The 13,455-nt window shown below is 34.6% G+C and overlaps 1 protein-coding gene across 1 annotated transcript; it reads right to left on the bottom strand.

The window, feature by feature from the left end:
* Positions 1-4: 4 nt before the first annotated feature.
* On the bottom strand, positions 5-3,382 carry LOC143045240 (tubulin alpha-1 chain). Its single transcript, XM_076217605.1, has 3 exons — positions 3,242-3,382; positions 2,110-2,332; positions 5-1,240 (listed from the first exon to the last, which is right to left on the bottom strand). The coding sequence occupies exons 1-3, from the start codon at positions 3,242-3,244 to the stop codon at positions 114-116; spliced, it is 1,353 nt and encodes a 450-aa protein (XP_076073720.1). The 5' UTR covers positions 3,245-3,382; the 3' UTR covers positions 5-113.
* Positions 3,383-13,455: the final 10,073 nt, after the last annotated feature.

Genomic DNA, 13,455 nt, shown 5'->3' on the forward strand with positions numbered 1-13,455 from the left:
ATAATCATTCTCAGAATATTTTTTTCTTCATAAAAATCTTAATTGCACAGATTGCATTGCACATTTTATTTAATATCTTATGATTGTTTTTGATTATTTGGCAAGAAGTTAAGTTAATATTCTTCCTCTCCTTCCTCTTCACCTTCTACGGAGTCAACTCCGACTTCTTCATAATCCTTCTCAAGAGCAGCAAGATCTTCACGGGCTTCTGAGAATTCTCCTTCCTCCATACCTTCTCCGACGTACCAATGGACGAAAGCACGTTTGGCGTACATCAAGTCAAATTTATGATCAAGACGAGCCCAGGCCTCAGCAATAGCGGTAGTGTTGCTCAACATGCAGACGGCTCTCTGTACTTTAGCCAAATCACCTCCTGGTACAACAGTTGGTGGTTGGTAGTTGATTCCGACCTTGAAACCAGTTGGACACCAATCGACGAACTGGATGGTTCTCTTGGTCTTGATAGTTGCAATGGCAGCATTGACATCCTTTGGTACTACATCTCCTCTGTACAACATACAACAGGCCATGTACTTGCCGTGACGTGGGTCACACTTTACAAGCTGGTTGGCTGGCTCGAAGCAAGCATTGGTGATCTCAGCTACAGACAATGACTCATGGTAGGCCTTCTCTGCAGAGATTACTGGGGCATATGTAGCCAATGGGAAATGGATACGTGGGTATGGAACCAAATTGGTCTGGAACTCGGTGAGATCCACATTCAAAGCTCCGTCAAATCTCAGAGAGGCAGTGATAGAACTGACAATCTGTCCAATGAGTCTGTTCAAGTTGGTGTATGTTGGTCTCTCAATGTCCAAGTTACGTCTGCAGATATCGTAGATGGCTTCATTGTCTACCATGAAAGCACAGTCAGAGTGTTCAAGGGTGGTATGTGTGGTCAAGATGGAGTTGTATGGTTCGACAACAGCTGTTGAGACTTGTGGGGCTGGGTAGATGGCAAATTCCAATTTGGATTTCTTTCCGTAATCAACACTGAGACGTTCCATGAGGAGTGATGTGAATCCTGATCCGGTACCACCACCAAAGCTGTGGAAGATGAGGAAACCTTGAAGACCGGTACATTGATCTGCTAATTTACGGATTCTGTCGAGTACCAAGTCAACAATTTCTTTACCAATTGTGTAGTGACCTCTGGCGTAGTTGTTGGCGGCATCTTCTTTACCCGTGACTAATTGTTCTGGATGGAAAAGTTGTCTGTATGTTCCTGTTCTTACTTCATCTGAAAAATAAAATAACATTTTAAAATTTGATCTTAAAACTTTACATGTACAAGCAGAGCTTGATATAGAGTATAGATAAAAGTATACCTAAAGACCCTGATGGCCTATAGATGGCTCCTGGTAATGTGTTGTTTGGTTTAAGTCTCCTTGATGTATTATATTGTCCATCTACACCACATTCCCCCTTATGTATAATACTAGACTCTAGTGGTTTTAAATATAAAAATACTGGAGTTATTCCCCTTGGATCACACACTGTAGTTTCGATTCATTTTTAGTGAGATTGTTTAAATGTTATTCTTTGTGTGTATCTTATGCTTTTATTGACTATTGTTCATAATAGAGCTTTCTTTAATAAAATATTTCTTGTTAATTTGTAAGCTAATACACATCCTCAAAAAATATATGAACTCTCTAGTACAATCCTTAACAAAATGATTTTTTTTTTATTATTTCCTCCTGTTTGAAAAATATGGTATGTACATGTTATTACTCGGGTCATCTTTGTGTGCATACTTGCACACGAGAGCATCATCATCATACATGTCCATACTTGATGCTCTTATGCACACAAAGACTACGTAAAGTAAGATTGTTTTATTTTGCTTGTATTTTACAGTATTTAAGGACTTGTACTGCAATTTTGTCACAATTGGTGCAGGGAAACCCTGTAGTTTTATTTAATTCATCCCCGTTTATATAATTACATGTACACAACCAGCTTGTATAAGGATCAATCTTCTGAACGTTTTACTTTATTTAAGAAGCTATCAGTTTCACACATTTGATAGACACTACCTCAGCACTTCACAAAATTACTGAACATACATTTCTTCATAAGAAAAGGTTTAAACTGGTGTCAACCTACCTACTACTGTTGGTTCTAGATCTACAAATACAGCTCTGGGTACGTGTTTGCCAGCTCCAGTCTCACTGAAGAAGGTATTGAAAGAGTCATCACCACCTCCAATGGTCTTGTCAGAGGGCATCTGACCGTCAGGTTGGATACCGTGTTCCAAACAGTACAACTCCCAGCAGGCGTTGCCCATCTGGACTCCAGCCTGTCCAACATGTATACTGATGCATTCCCTCTGGAAAAGAAAATGGAATTATCAATTTCTATTGGCATGTTGGTAGTCATTTTATTTATTTTTTATAAGAAAAGGGATTTGAAGTGTCTGTTGTTTCAAGTCTTCATGTCTATCTAAACTTTTTTATTTCACATTTGGACAAAAAAGATTCTGAGTAGGCAGCTAATTTCTAGGTACAATGTAGGTAGGGTTATGGCAAACTCAAATGTTCTTTTCTATGGCATATTGTAACAATTGAACTGCTTCTTTGTTTGAATTCATGCAGGAATACCACCCCCCCCCCCCCCCCCCCCCTGTTTGTTAAATACTGAGAATAAAAGTATGTACACAGAAAGGAAGATTATCATATTTTTCATAGATAAATGACGTATTTCTGATGTGAACAATGACATAATGGTCTATAAATATGTTATAAATCAGGTGTGTCCTTAAATTATCTCATTATCATTTATAATAATGAATCATCGTTCCATTGACCAGTAGGCAGTACTTCAGGAGTCTAGCTCACTTGGCTTAATCACGGAAAGTCAATATAATTATACTTTGATCCTAACCTTTTAAAATCCGCATTTCCTAATTTCGACAACATCATTAAATTATGCTGTATAAAATTCGAACAAGGAAATATGAAAATGAAACAAATTGAAATCCAACAAATTTTAGAAAGAGGAAATTTTACAGACCACTCTACACAATTAACGATTCAATTCTCTGCTTCAACTGAAACAAACTTGATAAAGATGCTACTTCCCTCCAAATACCAGTTTTTTATTCAAGCATCATGGCGCATTTTCCACATCACTCACACATGTTCATGACTCATTCATTAAGAGCCGGTTTGACGAATCATTTATACAAATAATGAAGTAAATGTAAAACAGTTAAATAAATGCTAAAATAGTTACTTACCATTTTGGTTGATCTAAACTTTGACTAAGGTGGAAAAACGTAAAAATGTGTAATGCCTGACCGAACAGTAATGAGTCCACAGGATTTATCTGATGATGGAGCCGGCATTTTCATTTTTATATGAATTCTTTAAGGCGCGACTTAGTGCCCTCTTTATGTTTGTTCGGACTTTATCATTATCAAACATCTTATTTCAAACTTCCGAAAGTAAAATGACATCATGTGGGCGGGATTAACACAGTTACGTTGCTTGAAGTGCTCTTAATTTGCATAAAATATTTTATTTGGACGAATCTATGTATTGATGCTGCAGGGGAAACAGTTATATCAATAATTCAGAATTGTAATTTTAAACATCATTCAAGCGTCGTACTCAATATTTAATTATAATCTGACCACATACTAATATATATAATAATAAGATTCACAAAATTATATCAGAGACATGAAGAATTCGTATAAATCCTTGGTAAGACCCTCGAGGTAAGACCAGAGACATCGATCTCTCCAATACAATTGTAAAGTCTCTTAAGAAATATAAAACAAATATAATATTTTTTAACTTCATTATTATTTTTTTATGACACTTCTTTCGATTTTCATCTTCTGTTATTTTCCATAGGTACTTTGTGATATGACATTTTTTTTAACCCCTCCCCCGTTTTTCAATCCGTTACCCCCCCCCCCCCCCCCCCCCAATAAAATAAAAGTTACATTCAAACAAACAAAGTTTACTATTCACAGTGATCACTATTTATATATTATTTATAGAGGTAAAATACTTGATGGTCCAAAATTGAACCAAGAATTTATTTGATATAAAGTAATTAAACTTTGAATTTTGAATTTTCATTGCAGTAAGATTAAAGCTGCGTTGGATAGAAAACGACCTTATGCAAATTTTGATATCAATACATCTGTTAACCGGATTTGTTTATGTTAAGAACCCTTAGGGCTACAACATATACAGAACAAGAAAAACATCTTTATTTTATTTGGTATTTGAATATTCCAAAGTATGACATAAAAAAGTCTTATGCATATACATGTATAGAATATTTTGCATGAGGTCGATTCTATCCGACGCAGCTCATTCAGTTTAAACCCGTATCAGCCCGCCATTTAGCCTTTAGGTTATGAGATGAACTTGGAGGAGTGCGTAAGGACCAGAATTTCACACATTTATCATGTATATTCAAAGGATAAGTCAGGCAATACACAAGTATCTAATGCCAAATTATAATGCACAAGTCAAGAACGTTATTGTGTTTCAACTTAAATTTGTTATTTACAAACATATACTACTGTAATAATAAATTTAAAACGAACAATTATTTAAGTTGTTACACTCAAATGTTTTGGCCTGCTGTCTCTTTAGATTATTCTTTCTTGGGGGGGGGGGGGGTCTAAGTATTTTCATTATGGTATCATAACCCCCATACAAATTTACTAAGTATGTGTCATTTTTGGTAAGTAAACAGGCAAACAATTATGATTTATAACGAAAACGTGACACTATTGTTCAAATTATTGGTATAGCCAAAAGAACATTTTAAAATCATTGTAGTCACCAATCATAATCATATATTCTGTTATAAACAACCTGAGGGTCAATAAAGTGGAATGTTTATATTGTTATACAGGTCTAGGGGACATGTTTCGTTTTATCTTATGTCATCTTCTTAGATTATCTTTACCGGAATTCGTTATCCATGGCAATCAGGTTTTCTACAAACGCATTTTTTTTTAAATCGGCTGATGTAGTACGAAAGATAACTCTAACATATTTTTTCTTTCTTTAATATTTTTAAGATGGAAGGAAATTCTATATATAATGTTGATGCACAATAGCTGAGTGTATTTCAAAGAAAATTTCGGTTTTATTTTAATTACTAGTACTCTGTTTGAAATATGTGGGTTTTTGTAGGGTCAAACAAGAATTATGACTTTTCCTGGTTGAATTGTTGTACACTAGTCATTTTGGGGCCTTTTGCAGCTTGCTGCTCGGTGTTAACCAAGTTAGGTTCCGTGTTAAAGGCCGCACATTGACCTATAATGGATTGCTTTTACCAATTATGATTTGGATGGAGAATTGTATCATTGGCACTCATACCATTTCTTCTTATAGTTATCATGTCAGATACAATGATGATAGTATAATATATCTCTGGTCAAAAACTAGAATCACCACGAGTGAGGTAGCTAGATAAAAAATGTCAACTATATCAATGCTCTGTTCTGTACTTTTCCAGCATGCAGATGAAGATACTATATGACAGGCTTTCTAAAGTTTTCAATTTAAATAGTGATAATATGAATTCGCCGTCATGCAAAAAGATCAAATGATTTCCAAAAAATATTGGACAGTACCACAGAAAACACCAGCCATTTATAATTAATACTCCTTTACATGTTTTTTCTAGCTACCTCACTCGTGGTGATTTTAGTTTTCGACAAGAAATATGTCATACTATCATCATTGTATCATAATAGCCATAAGAAGATGTAGCATGTCAATAAGTTGATCATGCAATGTGGTTAGGTTGAAACCGTTTAACATGGGCAGGCTAGTACATGATGGTTATATGGGACTAGGGCGATATTTCATTAAAATAAAATACACGATGAAAGACCTGCAGGCTAACTTGCATAGTTGTTATCTGCTATTTACGGTACACGTGATTATGTGTGCGTTAAAATTTACTATCAATTATCAGGTCACATTAATTTTAAGTCAATTATAGTATGTTAAGTGAAATGTTAGCGACTAAGAAAATATCACTTGAAATTGTTAATGAATGAACCTAAATCATGGCAATTAGTTGTTGACCTAGGATTTTCAGCAAAATTTTCAAAGGCGAATGGGAAGGGTTGGGAATCCGAAAATTTTAAAACTTGTAAAAGGAAAGAGCGAATCTGTGTCAAAATCCATAATCATTTTTCAAACTCGGTTCCGAAATAATAATTAAAACTGGACGGAATTTTCGAACTTGACAAGTTTGAAATGGAGACACTGATTTCCCGAATACAATTTTTCGTCTATCTTACAAATAAGAACGTTTTGTATCCCTCGTTAGTTATTGTTTTCTATCGAGGTGGCATATAACAAGGAACTGTTTTGGAGTGGTATCAAACCTGATGGTTATACGTTCTCTGACACGAGTCGACGAATACAGGAAGTGTTATATTAGAATGGAGCTGGAAAACAGTACCCAGAGCTGCATTCATAGTCATCGAACCAACTATTGTTGGTTACTAATTTTCGCATTCTTCATGACAATATAATAGCACACCTGCAATAATATTATTTCTTATATTTTCTTACGTTTTTTTAAAGAAGGAAAAAAAAAGTTTTCCTTTATTCCTTGGCTTTTTGTCGCTATTAAGAAATACAATTTAAGTTTATTTCTCGTTAAAAACTGACACTTGAAACCAGTTAGAAAAGTACAGGTCAATCATGTACTTAAGTATATTCTTAGGTGGGTGCACACAATACAATTTTCTATCCGATTCTTTACCTATCATGTCGTTTCGATAAAAAAAAATCCCATAGTGCGAACGCTAAAATCGGATTTCGTTTGGTTAATCGCCGATTAAATCGTATCGTGTAAGCACAATAAACAGATTATACAAATAAATAAAGCACGCAAATGCCTACCTCAAGTCAGGAGTATGTTATTCAGAGGGTGTGTTACATATTTGTTTTTCGTTCATTTTTTGTACATTAATTAGGCCGTTAGTTTTCTCGTTTGAATGGTTTTGCATTTGTGACTTCGGGGTCTTTTTTAGTCGTGACTATGCAGTATGGGCGTTGCTCATTGTTGAAGGTCGTACGGTTCTTATAGCTGTTGATTTCTGTGTCATTTTGGTCCCTTGTTGAGATCGAGTTGTCTCATCGATTATCTGCTCTTTGTCGGGTTGTTGTCTCTGTAACATATTCCCCATTTCCGTTCTCAATTTTGTATCACATCTTATTTGTAATAGTTCTGCAAATACCGGCACTAATTTTCAATAGTTCGCATACCCATAAATTAATCACATGTATGTAAATGGAGATTAGTTATCTTTTGAATGTGCATGATATGAATAAATCATTGCCAAACACGAACACATTTTATTCGTTTTTGACTCATATGGTCGCAATTTAACACGCACTTAATCGATATTACATGGCAAAAATTGGATTGAATAATGGTCTTATAAAAACGATAACTAATAGATGTATCACAAGTTACTTTAAGATTCCAATTGGACATTCCTTTTGCAACATCTGACTTTGAACGAAAAAGTAAAGTGATGTAATAACACAAATCAAAACAACAAAAAGTTAAAAAGTAAATGAAAATTCGTTCAAATTATATGGGAGTGAAATATACAATATACTAGTATACAAACTAAATGTGAAACAAATCTGAAAAGCATACTTGGTACCAGCTCTACTTTTTTGCATCTAAACTGCATGGACAATGCTTAGAAATATCATCATCATAAATGGTGAAGCCACTTTGTTTCGGTTTGTTTTAGTGCTGTTTTTGTTGCAAGGTATTTATCGTCAATTTTCCAACCCAAAACAACTGGTTAAGAGGACGTTGTTAATAACTACGTTAGGGGTCACTGCGCATGTATGATTTGTATTGCAGAATCCCACAAGCATTTTTTCTGAAAAAAAATCACCTATATACCTTAATGTTCTATTAAGGTAAATAAGTAAAAGTGCCTGTGCAGAATCCGGAAATGGCAGTTCAGCCTACCAATTTTTAGGATTTCTACTTTCTTTATATCATCCGAAATCTTGGTGGTGGTCCGGGATCAGGACCCCCACACCCCCCACCCCTCCCATAAAAAAAAATAGAGAAGAAACATCTCAGTGTTGATTACGGAAATAATATCAAATTGGAATAATAAACATAAACGACCGAATGAAAAGGAGGGACAATATCGATGAACGATTGTTGATGACAATTTCTATATGAACAGCTCCGTTTTGGTTAAACGTTTTGTATATCGTGTCTTGCCGATCAGAATTCTTGTGCACGTTGAAAGTCCAAATCAATTTCGGCGAAGGAGGAAATTAAAATTTCTCAAACGTTATGCCAAATCTGGCTGAGGCCATTTTTAAAGACCAAAAACAATATATCCTATAAAGAGTCAATCAAATTGCAGACAAATTGACCTTTTTGATATTCTAATTGATTTATTTTTGATACCCCAAAACGCAAAAAAAAAAAGGAAAATTACTTAGATAAGTAATTCATTGCAGATTTCTGTCATAATGCTTTTTTACACCATGCATTGCTTAAACATTATTGAGTTTAAAATTTATGTCCTTATAACAACATAGTTTTCAAGATATAAGAAATGAATTTTGAAATTGAACCAGATGCTCCGCAGGGCGCAGCTTTATACGACCGCAGCGGTTGAACCCTGAACGGTTGGGACAAGTATGGACACAACATTCAAGCTGGATTCAGCTCTAAATTTGGATTGTGATTAAATAGTTGACACAGCATAGGTTTCGGACACAGAATGAATGTGGTCTAATGAACTTAAAATATTTTGTTTGCCTTTGAGCAATTCACTATGCTGTTGAATATTAATCCTCTCAAAAAAATGTTTGAAGACATTTTCTTTTTATTTATGAAATCTGAAATGAGAAAAATTTACCCCCCCCCTTTTTTTTTCACATCCCCCTTTCCCTTTTTCCAAAACTGATCTAAATTCAAATTTCTAATGGAGTTTGCAACAATAACTACTCATTTAAATACATCATAAAATATTAAAATGTAACAAAAGGTGCTTGTTATCACTGAATGGTAAAGATTGTTTTAATTTATCAGTTGGTAGTAAAAGTGAATATACATTGTTTATTGTATAAAACAATGATTTAAGTTGATTTAACTACTATTCTGGACAAAGAAAGATAACTCCAATCAATTGAAAATTTCTTGCTATTGCACAATATTGTGCAATTAGATATTTCTTGCTATTGCGCAATACTGTGCAATTGAAAATATTTGCTATTGCACAATACTGTGCAATTGAAGATTTCTTGCTATTGCACAATACTGTGCAATTGAAAATTTCTTGCTATTGCACAATATTGTGCAATTAGATATTTCTTGCTATTGCGCAATACTGTGCAATTGAAAATATTTGCTATTGCACAATACTGTGCAATTGAAGATTTCTTGCTATTGCACAATACTGTGCAATTGAAAATTTCTTGCTATTGCACAATACTTAATATAATAATTTTGGATCCTGATTTGAACCAACTTGAAAACTGGGCCCATAATCAAAAATCTAAGTACATGTTTAGATTCAGCATATCAAAAAAGCCCAAGAATTCAATTTTTTTTAAAATCAAACTTAGTTTAATTTTGGACCCTTTGGACTTTAATGTAGACCAATTTGAAAACGGGACTAAAAATTAAGAATCTACATACACAGTTAGATTTCGCATATCAAAGAACCCTAATTATTCAATTTTTGATGAATTCAAACAGTTTAATTTTGGACCCCGATTTGGACCAACTTGAAAACTGGGCCAATAATCAAAAATCTAAGTTCATTTTTAGATTCAGCATATCAAAGAACCCCAAGGATTCAATTTTTGTTAAAATCAAACTAAGTTTAATTTTGGACCCTTTGGACCTTAATGTAGACCAATTTGAAAACGGGACCTAAATTAAGAATCTACATACACAGTTAGATTCGGCATTTCAAAGAACCCCAATTATTTAATTTTTGATGAAATCAAACAAAGTTCAATTTTGGACCCTTTGGGCCCCTTATTCCTAAACTGTTGGAACCAAAACTCCCAAAATCAATCCCAACCTTCCATTAGTGATCATAAACCTTGTGTTTAAATTTCATAGATTTCTATTTACTTATACTAAAGTTATGGTGCGAAAACCAAGAATAATGCTTACTTGGGCCCCTTTTTGGCCCTTAATTCCTCAACTCCCAAAATCAATCCCAACCTTCCCTTTGTGGTCATAAACCTTGTGTTTAAATTTCATATATTTCTATTTACTTATACTAAAGTTATTGTGCGAAAACCAAGAATAATGCTTATTTGGGCCCTTTTTTGGCCCCTTATTCCTAAACTGTTTGAACTAAAACTCCCAAAATCAATCCCAACCTTCCTTATGTGGTCATAAACCTTGTGTCAAAATTTCATAGATTTCTATTCACTTTTACTAAAGTTAGAGTGCGAAAACTAAAAGTATTCGGACGACGACGACGACGTGATACCAATATACGACCAAAATATTTTTAATTTTTGCGGTCGTATAAAAACAAAAATGTCATTTGAGACTGTAGTTCAGTGGTTGTTGTTGGTTTATGTCCGTCATATATGTTTTTCGTTAAGTATTTTGTTTCAAATTAGCGTTATTTATTCCGTTTGAATTGTTACACATTTCCTCATGTCAACGGCTATAAAAGCCGACTACAGGGGCGGATCCAGGATTTTTGAAAGAGGGGAGGTAGTTTTTAAAGATCGCCGAGCGGAACGAGGCGAAAAAATATTTGGGCCCCTTTTAGGACTAAAAACATAAAATAAGTGAAATATGCACTTTTTAAACGGTTCCTGGCGTGTTTTGTAATTGCTGTTAAGGTGGAAGGGTTGGACATTTTCGATGCTGTATTCTCCCTATTAATTGTCTATCATAAAATTATAGTATGGATCCAAAGCTATGTACTGATACATTTAATGTGGGATTTGTCAGTAAAACATTGACATGGAAAATTCTCGCACGTATGTTGTAAGTTAAGTTGGAATAACCTCACAGATTTCTTGTTGTAAACAAGATATACGCTGGACTATTCGATTGAATTTGAAATACGACCGACACGAGTTAAAAAAGACAAACAAGCAATTTTTATCCAAATGTTTGTTTGATGTTTCACCAACAACATTAAGGGAAGTAAAGGGTTCTAAATCAATCAAATGCTAAGAATGAGTCTGAAATGACAACGAATTTATGAATGACGGCCGACAAATGAAGACATAAGGCAGCAACCATTTGATTTTCGGGGGGGGGTTCCAGTTTTTGGAGAAAAAAATAATTTGTTTTTGATTCTGAGAAAAAAAACTTGTTTGTTTCACCCTCAGCTGCCACTATATGTAATGCTAAAATTGAAAGAAAAAAAATTGTTTTCGACTTGTCGCGAAAAAAATAGATTGTTTTTCGCCGCAGGCGGAAAAAAAAGTTTGTACAGAAAAAAAAACCATAGCCCCCCCCCCCCCCCCCAAGAAAATCAAATGGTTGCTGCCTAAAGGCCACACCCAGCAGGCAGGTTGCAGTCTGGTCTTGAAAAAAGTATTCCATATATATCAGTTCGGCGAAACAGACATTCCGGTCAGACATGAAAACCCCTGCCACAAAAAAAAAATGCCCGCTTTTATTCATCATGTTCATTTAATGATAAATAATTCTGTTGGGAATTTTCGCTTCTAATAGCAAAAAAATGGACAAGATTTTTGTTTTGCGTCCAGAATTTTTGTTTAAGGCAAAAATCAGAGTCATTTTTTTTTCTCTCAAATATCAAAGACTGTCTCCTCAAATCAAATGGTTCGTACTTACGACTTTAAATCTATATAGAGCTTATACTGACTGGGGATCATTGTTATGCTATATTATTTTAAAAAAGGCTGGGGCGTTTGGGGTTAAACATGTTTCCGTAGTTAGATTATATTGCTGTGGAACTTTTTTTTCATGAGAGTGTAATAGTCTATGGAGCATTACTTTCTGTTTGGTTGAATAGTGAAATAGAAGTCAATATGTTCTTGCTAAGTCATGTGTCGCTTTGAAGGTGTCATGATTGTCATCCTCCTCGTACGCAATGTGTTACTGTAATTTGAATTTCAAAATGACTGAGAGACGTTTTATTCGACGCACTGCAGGTCAACTCCACCATAGCGAATCACATGACTTTGATAATCAGTAAATTCCAGCGAAAAATATCTTTATAAGTCAAGAATTGTCACATAAAAATTAAAAAGTAATATACTGGAAATGGCAAAGTTCACAAAGTCTAGCCTGATTAATCATTTAAAAAAAAAAAAAAAGTCCGAGCAAAAAGGGGGGGGGGGGGCGTACGCCCTCTAAGCCCCCCACTGGATCCGCCACTGGACTATATGGTATGGGAAATTCTCATTGGTAAAGCCCGTAGTGCGATATACATGCTTAAGGTCAAGGTCAGATGGCATGATCTCCGGACACAGTATTCCATCAGCCGACCTATAACTTAAAAGTAATAAAAAAAGGACCATCATGAACCGAAAATAACTAACATTAACCAATGAACCATGAATATGAGATCAAGTTCATATAAACCCTGTCAGGACATATTCATCTTACAATAAATCCATATGATACACCAAAATATAGTTGATTTTTTGTAATGACCTGGAAAAAAGACCAAACCAATCGACATCTACTTTGAACAATAAAACGTGCAACTGATTATGCCGACGAACCCTGACTGAAGGACATGTACACTATACCCTTCTTCAATGCTCCAATATTTGTAGCTAACCTTTTGGGTCTACTATCCGGGATATGAACCCAACCGTACCAAATCTTCGTTGTTAAATGAATCATGCACATGCATATAAATATAATATTTCCTAGGATAACATCAATTGAAATTGCCAAAAAAATATTCAATTCTAATCAAGATAACGTTAATGTAGTAAACTGTCGAGATTATGTGCATTAACCGTAAAATGAAAGATAAAGGTACTGGAAAGTTATCATTTTGTCATATTCACTTTTCAAATGGGTCCCTCTTAATCCCCTAAATTATTCATTTACACTTGCCGCATTCAATAACAGTGAGCATACTCTCAGATCTGTACTTGAAATGATTTTTTTTTGTGTTTTTGTGCTTTGTTTAGTGCTGATCAGCGAGACCCTTTTCGCACAATTTTTAAAGTTAGTCCTTTAATATGTTGTACTGCTCCACCGCTATCCCAGATTTGGATGTTTTATACATTGCTATATGAAAATACGTTATGGGTTTTGCTCATTATAGAAGGCTGTAATGGTGACCTATAGGTGTTAACTGTCATTTGGTTTCTGGTGGAGAGTTGTCTTATTGGCAATAATACCACATTCTGTTAATTATAAATAGTGTTGTTATTTTGAAATAGTTTGACTTCTACCGTAAAACCTTTCGAAGATTAACGAAGGATATCCAATTGA

Source organism: Mytilus galloprovincialis, chromosome 9 (genome assembly GCF_965363235.1).
Source record: "Mytilus galloprovincialis chromosome 9, xbMytGall1.hap1.1, whole genome shotgun sequence".
Lineage (NCBI taxonomy): Eukaryota > Metazoa > Mollusca > Bivalvia > Mytilida > Mytilidae > Mytilus > Mytilus galloprovincialis.